Raw genomic sequence first — 17,745 nt, forward strand, 5'->3', positions numbered from 1 at the left:
GAGACAAGCAGCCACCCAACAATGTACTGTGTTGCCAAGGGATGGATTAAGTAGAATAGGTGTATGAAATGTATTTCAGCAATAACATTTGGCTTTTAATCAGTTAAAGTGAAGAAGCACACGCGCCATGATATACATGTGGAGGTCAGAAGGCAACTTATAGAGGTTGGTTCTCTCATTTGTCAGTGTGGGTTCTGGGAACTGAACTCAGGTTGTCAGGCTCGGCGGCAAGTGACTTTACTACTGCGCCATCATGTGGACCGACAAAGATAAACAGGGTTAAAGTTAAGCATGATTACAATGAGCTATCGTAGATCAAAGATTACCTGGGATATTTCCATTTTATTCACGTGTAATTGAGTCATGAACCTTTTTTTTGTTTTCTCTCATACATGTGCTATATAGAAGATGATAAAGATAACACAAAAATAAAATGTGCTAAATGTGAAGAAATATGAAGAGAGAAAAGGGTACAGGAGAAGCCTGGGTGAGAAGAATGGAAGGCTGAATGGAATCCAAATCTATATGCAAGAATGAAAATGTCACAGCCGAAACTATTGTTCTTCCAGTAGAGAGGAAATTCAAAATAATAGCCCATGTGTCTAGAATATAAACATCATCGGGAAGCTTACTCCGACTCATGTATCTATTTGTCAACACTGTCACTATGACAGAAATAGCCCAGCTTTTAAAGTGAGGTGGATTCTATTTAACTTCATTTGTCCTCACCAAAGGCTGAATTTCTGTTGCTTTGATTTCAAATATTTGAACTTGAATTGACAGAAGTTTCCAAGCTTCCCCGCCCCCGCAGCATTTAAAAAGGCTTTCTTCAGCTGTTAAACTAGGATAAGCACTGTGGCCCAACAGCTAAAACCTACACAGTGCAGTGGATATGACTCAGTGTGTTTGTGTGTGCCTTTGTATGTTGTTCCGCATGTGTGTTTTCCTCTGTGTTTATGTCTCTGGGTGTGTTTATTTGCAAATTTGGGCATGTGTGCACTTGTATGTACATATAAGTGTTGGGGAGGGCACTGAGTGGATGAAACTCTTTTCACCATGATGAAGGCTCTATCAGAACACTCAGATGAGAAGAGGTTAAACTAATTAATTAATCACCACAGCAGGGGTCCTTATCTACAGAACCATTGTCATGCAGGCTAATGCAGTCCTCCACCCTGGACTGTACCCTCACTTCTCACTTGCATAAGTGTATCTCTGAAGATATCTTACCAATTCCATGCGATGGGAAAATGAGCATGGAAACTCAGCTGCAGAGGAACATTAATGTATATGAACTTAGATTTAAACTAGGTACCATCACATTATTTAAATATTATTATGGACTGAACTTGCTTTTTTGGGACAGCCATTAATTATACTTTTTTTTAAACAACAAAACTAATTGTTCATCCTTAATAAGATACATTGTGTAAACAGTGCTGTTATCAAACCTTGATGCCAGGATCTGAATCTTAACATTTAAATAAAATCTATTTACTATAAGAATATGATGATATTTTGCTATTATAAATACTTAATAAAATATTTTTATTAAATAAAATAAGACAATGAAATTCATTTTCAGTGTGAACATATAAAACACTGTCAGGCTTCATGAGGAGTATTTTTTAGATATTTTTTATATTTTACATATACTTTTATATTATTACAAATATTTACAATAAACTACCTACAGCAAGAACCATGAAACAATCAGGAATTATATAAATGTTACATTCTTAGTGTTTTGGCTATTTGTATTTGGCAGCTTTGAAGAAAACATCTTTCCCATCTTGGTATGTCTAAAATTCTGAATGTAAAAATACTTATCATATCTCATCATTATCAACTTAAAACATATATCTAGACCTAAAAACATTTTAATATATTTTATTAATTTATTCATATTACATCTCAATGGTTATCCCATCCCTTGTATCCTCCCATTCCTCCCTCCCTCCCATTTTCCCCTTACTTCCCTCCCCTAAGACTGTGACTGAGGGGGACCTCCTCCCCCTGTATATGCTCCTAAAAACATATTAACCTCTAAACAACTAAGGTTAATTGTAAAACTAAATTTCATGGTGAAAGCAAATAATATCGGAGATAAATCTCCTTTTTTTCTATGTGGTTTTTTCAAATTAAATTAATAATAGCTGTAATAAAATGTGTAATAGATCCAGAAAGATGATTATTGATTACATAGCAGAGGATAATCAATACCACATATAAATCTTGAGCTATATATGCTGTGAGAAAGCTTACCGAGCTAATAGGTGATGTTTCCCTGCTGTGCCACGTGGCAGGATCCAACCAGTAGTAATCCAAGTCGCCTGTGCAGTGGGAAGGAATGAAAACTGGTTAAAATAGAAAAAGCAATAATTTCAGTAGTCATGAGTTTTCATATCCCAGATTGGTACACAATTGACTTGTGAAAGTTAAGGTATGGATCAGAGAAATAAATGAAGGAGAGATACAATTGTACTTCATGCAATGGAGAGTTGTTCTTTAGTGTTGTCAGTCATCCTAGAAACACCGACACAAAACCAATGGAAGGTACAGGGTCCACTCTCCACCCCGCCTTACCTCCCAAAACTCTCTCACAGGATACAACATCCCATTTAGTTCTCTGAGTTGAGAAATAATTGAAATATAGGCTCTCCCTTCAAACTCCTCTGCACTATATCCTTTTTCAAAGCCATGTGGTGGTCTAAATCCTCCTTCTCTAGCTGATAATATGTCACACATACCTAGTACTTAAAATAAATGAGCTACAAGAAATAGCTTAGCAAAAGGCTATATGCAGATGGCATTCAACAGTATTACCAAGGCCATAAGGACCTTAAAAGGCACTAGCATTGTGTACATGAATTTATAAGTATTCACTTTAATATTTGGTTTGAATATAGTGCCAAAAACAGAAATAGAGGAAAAAGCATAAAGAGTAGTGTTTTCAGTATTTGTATGACAAAAAAGGACCTGAGAAAATAGCATTTTAAGAAAAGTCAATTACCAATGACCTTCAGGTTTTAACTCAATGAAAATGGTCTCTCCACACATCTCCAAAGAGAACAAAAATTATCAGAAAGTTGGCAATGTATGCCAGCTAATCCCAAGGCACATAGCTACTACAACCTAACTGTTTGAAAAACACATTTGGCTTATAATTGCATCTTAGCAACAAAAACATTTTCATTGGTGGCAGGCATGGGAGATATAGGAACTGGAGAAATGCAATACGTAATAATGTCAAAAAATTTGTGAACTCTGTAGTCATAAAACCCACACATGCCCACATCAGTGTTATCTTCAGTTTTCTTTTAAACACCCTTGAGTTGAAAAAATGTTATAAGCCAAGTTGCTTTGTTACAAGTATATATGGGTTCTTGGGAATAATTTGTTTTTCACATTTTTCTCTCATCCATAATACCTAAAACATTTGATCATGTGAGTATATTGAGGAACATGTTTTTCTTAAGTATGCTAATTGTAATTGTTCACTTAAAGAAAAATAGAATGTAACCACATTGTGATTTTTGTACTGCTGGAAATAATTTTTCAGAAATATATAATCTATGGGAGAAAAAATAAAGAGGATAGAAGCTTTGCTTCAAAAAAAATGTTATAAGCACTATAATAAATATTGAAATGCTATTTACATTCTCATAGAGAAAATGGTTGGTTCTGTGCACGTATTCACGTCAGAAGTGAGACCAGCAAGAAGTATTCTTTTAAAATATTCCTTCACCTGGAACCCAGATCTCTCTCAAAAATCATATATTTAAATGCACAGATGGTTAAATATCAAAGTTTATGGGTTTCTAAATGTATATAGGACATTTTCCAGTTAGTGAAATGTACAGAATTTCAAGTGTAAGAGCTTATGTGTCTTATATTTACTATTTGTAGAACTTCTCATGATTATTCTCAGGTAGTTAATCATCGGTACATTTCAGAAAACAAACCATGACATGAAGGCTGAAGTACTGATGTATTTACTGACAAAAACAGTCATGACCATTCACAAATGTTCTTCCCCGTGTTCCATATACCTCCTAAGAAGACGTGATGAGCTCTAACCAATCCTGGAAAGAGTCATATTCACAGAACTTCTGAGACTCTGTCAGGATATGTAGAGGCCTTGATGTGGTCACTACTTTAAGGAATCTACACACTTGGGCTTCCTCAGCCTGTTCCCTTCTTCCTGTGATGGTTCAAATCTTTATTTGACTTCCTTCCTACATATACACAATGACTATTTTTAGACAAAAAGTATTTCCCAAATGCAAAGAACTAAAAGGCTGATGTTTATGGTAAAATTCAATGACACTCCTCATTTGAAAACATGTCTTTCAATCATTGGTTTTCTATCTTCTACAAAGTACTTTGGGAAACCGTACTAAATGCTACAGACTTTGTAGCCATACATTTTGACAACCTTTGATCATCCACTTTATTGCAGATATATACTAAATAGTACTGGGAAATTAATATGTAAAAATTCAACACTGTATTATACAAAATATATTTATTATTGAATATATTAAACCTACTTGTACCTGGAACATATTTTAATATTTTGATGATTAGCCATTAAATTGCACCATTTTTGCTTTAAAATGTGAAAAATAAAAAAATAACATGTAATTGTAATCTGCTGTTTCTTCTGTCCATAATAATGGAGTTTGTAAGAGACTAAATTTTTAAATACTAAAGTTTGTCCTTATAATATAATCTCCCTGTTATTGATAATTAAGAATACAATAAATTTTGCTCATAAAATATTTTTTCAATTCTTCTTTATAAAATATATCTTTGACTATTAACAGATGATTAATGATACCAATTGCTTCATTGTAGAGCTTCAAAATGATAATAAAACCAATGATTTTGCTTGTAGAATACCTGTAAACATTGGTCTTCATATTCAATATACCTCTAAAAATCTAATCCACTGTATCATTAATTCAAAACAGAAAATAATATCAACTGGCAGCTAAATTCGTGAATAGCTATGTTCAAAGTAATTTTACAATTCTGAGTTTATTTTGTGGGGCATTTTAAGGCAGGCTAGCTTTCTACACCTTTGAAAAAATAGGCAAGTTAGACTGTAAGCATAAAGCTTTCATTGTAGGAGTTTGCATGAACTATGCATATACAAATGTATTTTTTTTAATTTTTTTATTAATTTATTCTTGTTACATCTCAATGGTTTTCCCATCCCTTGTATCCTCCCATTCTTCCCTCCGCCCCCCCCCCCCCATTTTCCCATTATTCCCCTCCCCTATGACTGTTCCTGGGGGGGATTACCTCCCCCTGTATATGCTCATAGGGTATCAAGTCTCTTCTTGGCAACCCGCTGTCCTTCCTCTGAGTGCCACCAGGTCTCCCCCTCCAGGGGACATGGTCAAATGTGAGGCACCAGAGTACATGGGAAAGTCATATCCCACTCTCCACTCAACTGTGGAGAATGTTCTGACCATTGCCTAGATCTGGGTAGGGGTTTGAAGTTACCGTCTGTATTGTCCTTGGCTGGTGCCTTAGTTTGAGTGGGACGCCTGGGCCTAAATCTGCATATGATAATGTTCTACTTGTAGGTTTCTAGGACCCTCTGGATCCTTCTACTTTGCTATTCTCCCATGCGTCTCTCATATAGAGTCCCAATAGGATGCCCTCCCCTCTGTCCCAGTTTCCTGGTAAGTGAAGGCTTTCGTGGGACATGCCCCTTGGGCTAGTATGCAGATATAAGTGAGTATATACCATTTGATTCTTTCTGCTTCTGGGTTAACTCACTCATTATGATCATTTCTAGCTCAATCCATTTATCCACAAATTTCAGGAATTCCTTGTTTTTAATAGCTGAGTAGTATTCCATAGTGTATATGTACCACAGTTTCTTTATCCACTCTTCTACTGAGGGACACTTAGGCTGTTTCCATGTTCTGGCTATTATAAATAAGGCTCCATCGGAGGCCCTAGCTCGGCGCAGTCGCAGCTCTTGCTAGAACTGTATTTTCAATTCATAAATTATATATATATATCATTTAAGTAGGACATGAATCTTATGTAAACAGAAATAAAATTAAGTCAGTAAGATTAGCATATAACATAATGCATTAATATACATTATTTTGATTACAAATTTAATAGTTTTGATTTATAATGTCAAATCACATTGAATCCCATTAAAGTAAACTAATATCATTAAACATAACTATGCTCCAAATAGAATGCTTGACTGAGCGTGCACACTAAAAATATTTTTTAAAAACCCAATGCCCTCATTTCAGGGCAAGTATTTCATGATTTAGGTGAGAGCTACACTTGCTTATGGTTTAGTATATATGTAGTATGCAATCATTAAGGAAAAGTTATTCACCACAAAGGCATGTGCTAGTGAAATGTTAGAGAAAGTGAACATCACATACACCTTTAAAACAGATGTGAAGCATATTCTGACATCATCGGAATTAATGGTGACAACAAATTTTAAGACAGATTCTCAGTAACCCCACATGATTCCCAACACATGGTTATAAGTGTGTTTGCTGCCATCTCAAGAAACAAACTATTCTTCCTAAATAGATTACAGGACTGTCATACAGAACATAAACTTCACAGACTTAGAATCAAAAGCAATACCCATCTTCCCAGGGACTTCCTAAGCCCCTTACATTGTTTCATTATTCCTCTATAACAGCGGTTCTCAAATGTGGGTTGCAATAGCTTTGGGGGGATCACATGACAGATATCCTGCTTATCAGATATTTACATTATGATTCATAGCTGTAGCAAAATTATAGTCATGGAGTAGGAAGAAAATAATGTTGTGGTTGGGAGTCACCGCAACATGAAGAACTGTATTAAAGGGCCACAGCATTAGAAAGGTTGAGGACCACTGGTCTATAAAAAATGTGTGTTGAACCAACCAAAGTTAGGAGAAACTAAACTATTTAAGTATAGCACAGGACAGAAGTAAATTATCAAATTTACTGAATGTGTGCATGTCATATATACTGGATTGCAGTTCAGTGGGATTTTAATGAATGGAATTTTAATATAAAAAGGTAAAGAAAGCATTCTCCACATGAAGTCCCATGGCTAGTACACAATAAAGGCCATTGGAGGGTATATGATAATAAAATATACTTATTTTAATCTTTTATGAAGACATTTGTTTGAGAAATTTCATTTTAGAGATGGGAATTAAAATCTAAAGCTATGAGTTAAGTTTGTAAAATATCATTTCACGTAGTTTGTTTATATTTTAGAAGTTCTCCTATTGCAGGGAGGTGCCCTGCTTCCAAATTATATTAATGGTACTATACAATAAACAGGCAACACTTTGCTATACAGCAAAGGTCTCAGTTTCATTTAAATTAACAGTCAATTGTTAGAAAACTATTTTATAGAACATATTTTCTAGTCATCACAATTAGATGAGAAAACATGCTGTTAAGTGTGTCTTTCAATCACACAATCTATAAAATGTCAAAGGCTATTTATAAATATACATAGTATTATAAAATTAGCAATTGTTATGATTCTGTTACTGTCTTTCATCACAGACAGTCTAAGTTCTTATGAACACAGAAATATCAGTCTTCAACTACCTTCTGGTAACTTCATTCAAACTTCATGACAGCTTTGATGCCCCAAGTATTTAAAGGCAAGCACTACTTAAAAACTCAAGTTTCTGTCCCTTGAACTCTCAGCCGGACACAGGGTGAAGGCTTACTCGAAACATCAGTGTTTAGAATGGACCTCTTTAATAATGATAAGTAATTTTAAAAACCAATACAGATTTAGCCAAGCAAAATAAGTAAAAGTAATAAATATATGCATACACACACATACACAAGAATGTATCCTTTCTTGAGAGATCTGCATTACTTACAGTCATTCTGGCTTTTGTTAGGACAGTTTTTTTCTGAATGCATATTAGATATTTCATACCTATCCTTATTTCCACAAAAAGTGCAGCTCTCATCAATAAAGCTTATTCTTATGGCAGATAAGAAAGACCACCACAGAATCCACAACCAGTCAAAAGTGGTGCCCAGCCCAGCTGATATATCTATGACAAGATTTGTGCACCTGTGGCTTGGAGACCATCATAGAATAAGGAACAGAAAAATGATAAGAGCCTTGTGGTCTATTGTAACATAGTATCTTCTATGTACATAAGGAGCTGAACTCAAGAAATCCTAACAATACAGCTTCCCGGCTTACACAAGATCTACATACATAAGAATACCAGTTGACATTGAATATGGAAGAAATTTCACAGTCCCATCCCTAGATGAAGAGCTGGTAGGAATTAATGGCTTCTTGGAGGTTGAGATATACCCTCTTCCAGAAACGATCCCCCTAATAAGTTATCCAATCCAAGTGCTCATCACTACATGTACATACTTACAATTAACAGTAAATGTATTCAACAGCATGTGTGTGTGTGTGTGTGTGTGTGTGTGTGTGTGTGTAACTATAGTAATAAAAGAAGCGGCCATCAATTTTGTGGCAGTGGTGGGGGAGGACACAGAGTAGCTAAAAGGGGGGGGTAGAAATTATATCCATAAAGTCCTCATGTATGAAATTCTAAAGTATATCAATGTAAGCACACAAGAGGAATGTGACTCTCCTATGACTCAGCAATCTTACTTCTGAACAAACCATCCAAGGAGCTTAGTGTTTTAAAGAGAATGTTGCACTCTCTCGTCATAGCAGCATTATCCCCATTTATGGGATTTTCCCAAAAGAGTTTTAAAAAGGGGAAGGGGGAGAAATTTCACTTTTTACAGAAGCTACACTCATCCCTAAAGGTGTTTTCATCGCAAATCACCAGAAAAAAAATATAAATTAAGCCAAAAATTAAATGTCAACTCTCACCTGTTAAAATAGATCTACATTTTTAAAGGTCAATATGGATAATATGGAGAAATATTGAAATCTGTGTAAAGTAATGTTCAATTAGATATGAGACACCTCAGGGGATATGGCCAAAATAGCTGAAATCAGGATCTTAAAGAAATAAATGAAACCTACAATTCTCATGCACATTTCTCCACCCTCACCATAACCAGTACATAGAGACACCAGTGTCCACTGCCAAACTAAGAGGTAAAAAAACAATAGTGTAGAACCATACATTAAATATTAATATTTTTCAAGGTAAAGATAGGCGGACAAGATTAGTATTTCAGAAGAAGAATAGAAGGTACTGGAAATATGTGTGCATAATTTTACCTAGAGTCAATATAATTGGAAGAACAAAATTACAAGACTATCTCAGGGCAGAAAAAGCAACCTTCAAACTTATTTTTAAAACAATTTCATGAATGTCCAGTGCAGCTAAGTCACTTGTTCTGCTTGAGGATTGAGCAAGTGCTCAAAGAGATGCACATCATCCACACAGAGATGGGACAGAACCCAAATGTCACTTTCAAATTGTTGAAAACATTCTAACAACATACATACATTCAGTTTAGAAAGTTATACAATCATATCACAATGTCCTTATTTTACCTTCAGACTCTCTATTGCTTCATCTGTCTTTGGTGATGTAAGAAAGTCTGAGAATAGCTATGCTCATTTCTCCAGGGATCCGTGGAGGTAGCACCCCATTGGTTCTCTCTCTCTAATACATCTTGTCTAATGTTCTGTTCTACCCAGATGAGTTCAATATGATTAGTTTCTACTGAGTTAATTGTGAGAAATAATAGCATATTTTTTTCTACTCTCTAAATTTAAAATTTACGTGTTAAGATGTTTTTAATGTCTTCGGTCAAAGGCCATAGGGCCTTTCTAGTTTTCTTTCCTCCATGGGAAACTCCTATTATCTCTTCCATTCTTTTGTCAATTTAACATTTCTATGTTTATTATATTCATATTACTATGGAAGAAGTCTTTTCTGGATTTAAGATTAGATATATTTCTCCAATAAATATTACTTCTCATAAAAAAAAAAAATAGGCGGACATAGACGTCATTATATTAAGTGAAGGATCCAGACACAGAAAGATAAATGTGTGACATATTGCTCAATCTGACAAACAACATAGCCAAAGCGAGACACTGAGAATGATGTGATGACTTTGAGAGGCCGGGGAGGGGGACGTGATCTACTCCTCAACAGTCAGCAGCGTTAACAGCACTGCAGTGCATACTCACAGAGCTGCCTGTGGGCTATGCCTTATTGCGGGATTCATCTTAAATATGCCCTTCACACAGTGTAGAAAGAGAGTTGGAAGAGACGGACATGTTTTACAGCATTCAATTTGGTCATAGTTTCACAGGTGTATGTATCTTTAAATTCTGCAAGTTGCATAAAACAGATAGGTATGATGTTTTTGTAAGCCAATAATGTGGTTTAAGAAACAGAAGTTGGAATTTTAGAATTCCCCCTTACACCCTTTTTCATCATATAACTAACGACACTACTCTGGGCACTGGACTATAACATCAATATTTAATTAAACTGACTATCCAGTTACTGAGATGATTCAAATAAGTGCATCAATTTCTGATCACTACACTAATGAGGTGTCAACTTCAAGACTTAGTTTCAGTGATCAAATATTTGTTTGAGGGCCAAAGATGCAACTCTGACTTGCAACTTTTTTTTTTTTTTTTTTTTTTTTTGGTTTTTCGAGACAGGGTTTCTCTGTGTAGCCTTGACCATCCTGGACTCACTTTGTAGACCAGGCTGGCCTCGAACTCACAGCGATCCACCTGCCTCTGCCTCCCGAGTGCTGGGATTAAAGGCGTGCGCCACCACGCCCGGCTTCTGACTTGTAACTTTTTATAGCACATGAAAGGGAATTTAGAAACTGGTCCAAGAAAGGAGATTGCTTTAACAGCTTCCTCCTTTCTCTTAGGAACTGTTTAGGGTTTTTAAAATAATTGGGGAACATACCAGCACCATGCCTGGGTAACTCTAAAAAGCACTGAGAGAGCAGACTAGCCATCCTGGCTGAACTTTGACCTCGGTCTCCTGGTGAACAGGAGAGCATCCACTGTTCTTTAGGAGGTAGCTGAAGATCATGGACATCACAGTTCATGAAATACCAACCGAAAGTCATACTTTCCACAGAATACAATCATATGTACTAACTTTTTTCTAAGTGTTATATCATTACTACCAAGTTTTACACATTAACATAAGAACTGGAATGATGCCTTTTCCTGCCTCACAGTTTACTTATGACCTATAATAACCACAGAATCTCAATATCTCTCTAATTATTCAGCAGCCTCATTTCATCTAATGAGATTGATACGTTTTTATATACAGAACTTAAAAACAGCAGCTAAAAAAGAACAATGCACGTGAAACCAGGAACTCACGATTATAAGCCTAACCCTAATATTGGGAGCATTATATTGGTATTCTCTATTCACCTTTATAAACTCCATCCTCTTCTATAAAACAAGAATAATTTACTTTTTATATAAACTACTTCAAAAGTTTGAGATGAATTACATCACCTTTGTCAACTTCCAGAAAAGTTAGAATTAAAATTTAATGTATAATAGTTGTATTAAGTGGTGTGGAAAGTATGAAATTTTCATATTTTCAGGCAAACAGCTATCGACTCAATAAAAATTAATGCACTTTAGAAAATGTTAAAAATTTTTTCTGTTTATAAGAATTATTAAATGTTCCTACTAAAAACATCTGAGAGGACGTCAATAGTCTTAATTATGCCTTAAATGTTAAATAATACAGATATTAAGTGTTAATTACACTTTATTTTTCCTCAATTTTAAGCTACCTAGGTGCCTAAACATTCCTTTCCTAGGTGAGATGCCCAACAATATTATCTAATCAATATCAGAATTAAGTGTTAAGAAAACAATCATGAAGGAGCCTGGGGAGATACCTCAGTCAGTAGTGTTTGCCATATAAATGCGAGAAACTAAGTTTGGAATCCCAGCACACACACACACACACACACACACACACACACACACACACACACACACACACACACACACAAGCCAGGCAAGGCAATGTACATCAGTACTCCCAATGGTAGAGGGATGAAAATGCATAAATCCTTGGACATCATTAGTCAGTCAGTCCAGCTGAATTAACAGGCTCAGTGAAAGACCATGGCTCAAAATAATGTGGGAACTGACTGAAGACAAAGGCCTCTGGCTTCTACACGCATGTGCACATAGACACACAAGTTTGTACATACACCAGCACCCTTGCCCCAGTCACTGAAGACTTCAATACGTCATATGTAACACAGTCAGAGCTGTCCCCAGATGATGCAATGAAAAAGCACAGAAATCTATAGATTTCTGTTAAATACAGATAGATATTGAGAAATTAAAATTTATTTGAGAGGATAAACAATGGCCTTTATCTTATGTTTTCTACTACGGAAAGCAAGACTACTTTACAAATTTGGATATTTTTGGTGCCAGAAGATGTTTCAAATTCTGACCCCTAAATGCCAGTATGCTCAAAGAACCCTTACCCATTGCCTCTGCTCTGCCCCAATGTTGTGGGATTTAGAGAAATCAATTAACATTTCAGAACTCTTTCATCAACAAAACTCAAACACATACCCATCCATACACACATGCATACCCATGCATGTGTGGACACACACAACCCTGTGGCTTAGTTTAATGAAGTGAGTTTGCTGGAAATTTTCAGTTGATCTGTAACAAAGGATTGGAAATGAAGATCCGAGGTGTCAGAGAAAGACTGCCAAGGCCATTGATTAGGGACCAAAAGGTGTTCCTCGTATAAAGGGTTTAGAGAGGAATAATCTTATGTGTAAACATAGCATTAAATGTCATGTCTTAGAAATCACTACGCCAGAATCTAAATATTGAACAGTGGGGATAACTAGTGATGATAACTAAATACTCAATAGTACTGGATAACAAATCACAAAATTGACAGTCTCAGGGAAATTTTTCTTTTCTAACACACAGCAACTCTTAATACATCAGACTCTGGGAAGTGCTGTACCCAGGAGGAAAATATACTGCAACTTTCCAACTGACCAGGCTTCCACATTGATACTGAGCATTCCATTCACGTGGGAGAACAGGTTGTGACGTGCAAAGCCTCGGAATAACCAGCCAGGATACCCTGTGGAAAAAATCGGGGTTTATTTGTTTTCATTGTTTGGGGACTGGATATTACCCACAGGTTTAAGAAACTGTAGTGTGGACATGCTGACAGAAGAAGCATCGTTACAATGACAACAAAAGCATTCTAGAAGAATCTCTTTGATAAAGGAAGATGCTAATGTTCAGGCAGCTCAACCAAAACAGCACTAACTGTTGGTATTCTGAGTGTCAAATCGAATTCTACCAGCCTCTGCATCTGAAGTCATGGAAATGGTCAGTAGGGAGCCTGGTACCTTGCCTGTCATGGTGGTGCTGATGCAAACAAGGAGAGCAGTTGGTATACCACAGATGGATATTGAAGAGCACACCTAACACATGAAAACGCATAGGAGGGACTCACATAGCTAATTATCTCAAGATGTGTTACTAAGTTACAACAAGCAAAGGATGTGTAGCAAACCGATAGAAACAGATACTTTGAAGTCACAGCCCTCTCATAATGTCGTTTCTTTACCTTTCTGTTTCATTTAGTTTCATCTGACTTTTACTTTTCCGCCTGTTTTTTGTTTTGTTTTGTTTTTGTTTTCTTTTGTTTTTGTTTTGATTATGTCTGTTGGGGGCTTGGGGGTGGGGCTGTTGTTGAGTTTTAGTTTTGTTTTGTTTTATTTCATGGGGTGAGCAAACCGTTTCTAGATATATGAGATTTGTCCTTAGGCTGGCAGTTCCTCGGCTGGCCTTGGGAGATCACTGGGCATGAGAAATTGGAAGAACATTTCTGTTTTGTTTTGTGCCTCATCATTGTTTTTGAGAAAATTGCTAAGTGTTCATATTCACAGAACTTGAGAACTGCAAGCCGCAAAGCACTGCAAGGTCACTGGCTTAAGTGTGCAGCACAACAGGAGGAGGCAGGATTTACAGAAGCATGCTCTTTCAGCTGGCCTTCTGATGTGCCAAGGCGTAAGCAAAGAGAAACAAAGAAGCAACAGTCTCACAAATGCATTCTGAGACCACACGTGCCTTATAACGCCACCTAACTTAAGGCTGGCCAAAGGCTTAGCACTTCATTTGAGATTCAATTTTTATAACGAAAACATTAAGAGACTGAGCAATGTGTGTTTTCTCATAGCCTAGTATTAAAGAAGCTGACGCAGGATGATTGCTGTGAGTTCCAGGTCAGCCTGGGCCGAAAAGCTCTGTCCCCGACCCCCAAGAAACAATAATGAAAAAAAAAAAGAAAGAAAGACAGACAGACAGAAACCAGAAAACATCACTGAACCAGACTTACAGTGCTCAAAATTAATTTCTCTGTTTTTCCCTAGTTGCTCTCCTGAAAGGAGGTGGCCTTTCAGTCAAGAACACTGGCAACCCTATCTCCTAACCCTTTGTTAAAATCACCAATTTACAACCTGCAACTCCAGAAAGCTCCAGAAAACTCCTCAGAAACTATTATTTAGTGTACTGCACCTTAACATTCTTGAAACCTTTAACTTAATTTAATAATAATATGTATAGATAATATACAGAATATCAATTGAGACTTTATACAGTATGCCAGGAGTAATCAAATTCCACTAGTTGACTACATACCTGAATTATAGTATACATGGTGCTGTAATGCCGTCTTTTTTATGCCCTTTGTCGTTAGCACACCAGGCATTTCATTGTATGAATCCTGGTGACGATGTGGCTCTCACAAGGCAGCTGGTCGCCTCTGTCTTTATGAAGTGGAGTGGATGGATGTCACAGCTCCCTGGTATCAGTATCAGAAAGAACATATGTGTGCTTGAACAAATGCTTTGTGTTTACTGTGAAGGTTGTCTGGCTGTTTTGTTTTGTTTTGCTTTGTTTTGTTTTGTTTTGAGACAGGGTTTTTCTGCCTAGCCTTGGCTGTCCTGGACTTTCCTTGTAAACCAGGCTGGCCTCGAACTCGCAGCCACCTGGCTGCCTCTACCTCCTTGAGTGCTGGGATTAAAGGTATTTGCCACTACACCTGCCGGCCTGTAGTTCTTTTTCTGAAAGTTAATGTGTTAAATGTTTATGATTTACTTTGTAATCTAGCATTCTACCTTTCTTTTCCCAAAGAGAATATTTTATACATTTAAATTCATTTCCTAGGGCTTTATTTTCTTATATTCTGGTAAAGTGGTAAGGTTTTAGATGTTCACTCATTATAATTAAATCACCTTAATATATTTATTGTAACATTATTTTCCTATAAAAATAGTCTGTTTTCAATCCACCAATATCAAAATGACTTTAACACAAAGAGAAACAACTGCAGTAGAATTAATGAACAAACAGTTTATCCACAGTTTAAATAGCACAAGCCCATAAGCAAATTTTCTGCATCTATCGGGGAGGTGGGGTGAAGGAAGGCATCCTATCTGGGATAAAACAGTATCAAAAATTCTAAACCCCTAGACTTTATTCCTTGAAAAGTCAATTAGGCTCTCACTACTAACGTTACAGTTGAAACAGGAAGGTTTCTTTGATAGTCAATCCAATAGGATCGTTGATGCTGCACACTACACAAGAGGAAATGGGAAAGCAGAGAGCAGGGTGCTTCCAACAAACTCCCATCATAAAGTTCATGAGAAAGGGACGAAGAAACTTAAACAAACAAAAAAGGCAGAAAACTAATTTGCTTACTAGCCTATGTACCTTCAAAACTAATGTTAAGTACGGCTTCATATACTTAAACAGAACGGTATTTCTCAGCAAAGGTTACGGACACAGCTGGATAGAAAGGAAACATACTGATGTCAGAACAGCCATCCATCAGGCAACAGAACACAACATGTATGAAAACAGATGGAATTTCTAATCTGTGTAGAAAAACACTGCAACTCTAATGAGAAAGACTGTAATTAAAATCATGTCAACAAATAGTAACAATAACTAGAAGCTATTTGGTAAAATAGTTACTAACTTAGAAATGCCAGCTCTTGGTAAAGAGCATATTTGTAACTAGTACTTTAAGGTACTAAAATTTAACCATTCCTCATCAACACATCATAATCCAGAGATATAACAGCCACAGCTTATCACATAATATGTCAGATTCACCGCTTATTAAACAAATGACACGCACTTGTGTTATTTTTCTCCCACTGAGTGTGCTACTTCCTGATGTTTTGTGAATGAAGTACAAAAAACAGAGGGCACGGGACTATTCTTTGCATGATGTCCTGTACTTCTGGCAGACAAAATGTCTTTTAAAGATGCTTAATCAAATGTCATGCCCTTAAGTAACAGCAAAGCGATTAAACAATCTCATCTTAGCTGGAAACCTAAGAGAAAGGTGTAAAAGGACTGAAACTGCAGAATCAGCAATGCCATCCAATACGTTCAGTGACGTTAAATGTGAAAATTAAGATTACACTTTGAAACACTGAATTGAGTATCAGTGCAGTGATATGACCAGCACTCACTTGGTGTTCCTTTTCTGGTTAAAAAAAAAAAAAAAAACCTTATACATTGATTAAAAGTAAACCTTTATCAAGGAAAATAAACTGATTATTTATAAGAATGGCATGTTTAGCTCATTTCCTAATAAAATATGTATATCGTGTCAAACAAATTTACCTCATGTTTCTAATAATCTGTGTATACCATGTTTGATATAGCAAGTCTACTAACCTTACAAACTCTAGTGATTTCATAAAGTATATCTATAATAATTAAGAGAAAGACTGAGCCTGAGAAACACAGAAGCCACAAGAAATACTAAATTACAGTGATTAAGATATTTTAATAATCTCAGTAATAAAAAAGTAATTCACCCTCATAGCTTAGAACAAATCTAGAACTTAATTTATGTTATTGGTTTGTTGAACTGGCTCAAAACAGTGCCTAACATATGCAAAGCAAGGCTTCTGCTCTGAACCACACCCTCAACGCCCACCTCAACATTAACTTTACACTTATATCAAATGAAAGGCTGGTCTCAATTTCAAACTGAAAGCCCAACAGCAGTATCCTACTTTTCTATTCTAGCTACTGAGAATATGAGTACCTTTTAGTTTTCAGTATGGAATGGTTCTTATTCAGCTTTGAGATGTATTTCTATGGAATTTCAACTGTAATAATTGTCAACTTATTTTAATGCCTAAACATTAAATTTCAGAAGAACTAGATGTTTGCTATCCCAGATAGTTTTCATTATTTACATTATAATATCAACCAAGAACAAAAAGTTCTGTTGGTTTTTCAAAGTGATGTATTAATGCTTCAGTAAAAAAAAAAAAAAAAAAAAAAAAGTAACTCATACACAGAGAGAGAGAGAGAGAGAGACAGGGAGAGAGAGACAGAGACAGAGACACAGAGACAGAGACACAGAGACACAGAGACAGACAGACAGACAGGCCTTGGTCCTACAGCAGTCTTTGTTTGATGTAATTATCATGGCACCGCATTTGAGATCAAATATGCATACATGCACGTATATCATAAGTGTAAGAACTGCAGCCACTGTAGTTTAGTTTTGTTAAGCTAACCAAGGCAACTGTGGAGGACACCCAAAGACTATAAAAAGAAAGTCAGAAAAGGCCATTTCATGCAAAAAAAAAAAAAAAAATTGCTAAGACCAATTCCTTTCCTCATTAGAAAACATCCATTTTAATCAATATTCTTTCAGATTCAGCAGCTACT

The 17,745-nt window shown here is 36.1% G+C and overlaps 1 protein-coding gene across 19 annotated transcripts in view; it reads right to left on the reverse strand.

The window, feature by feature from the left end:
• The window catches only part of Rims1 (regulating synaptic membrane exocytosis 1), a 479,929-nt gene that overhangs the window by 169,327 nt on the left and 292,857 nt on the right, over positions 1-17,745 (reverse strand). For all 19 annotated transcript variants that reach the window (XM_051152982.1, XM_051152985.1, XM_051152984.1 and 16 more), the window contains one exon: positions 2,266-2,333. In XM_051152982.1, the coding sequence (XP_051008939.1) occupies positions 2,266-2,333 (68 nt within the window). The remainder of the gene's footprint in view (positions 1-2,265; positions 2,334-17,745) is intronic.

This window comes from Acomys russatus, chromosome 11 (assembly GCF_903995435.1).
Source record: "Acomys russatus chromosome 11, mAcoRus1.1, whole genome shotgun sequence".
In the NCBI taxonomy this organism is placed as follows: Eukaryota; Metazoa; Chordata; class Mammalia; order Rodentia; family Muridae; genus Acomys; species Acomys russatus.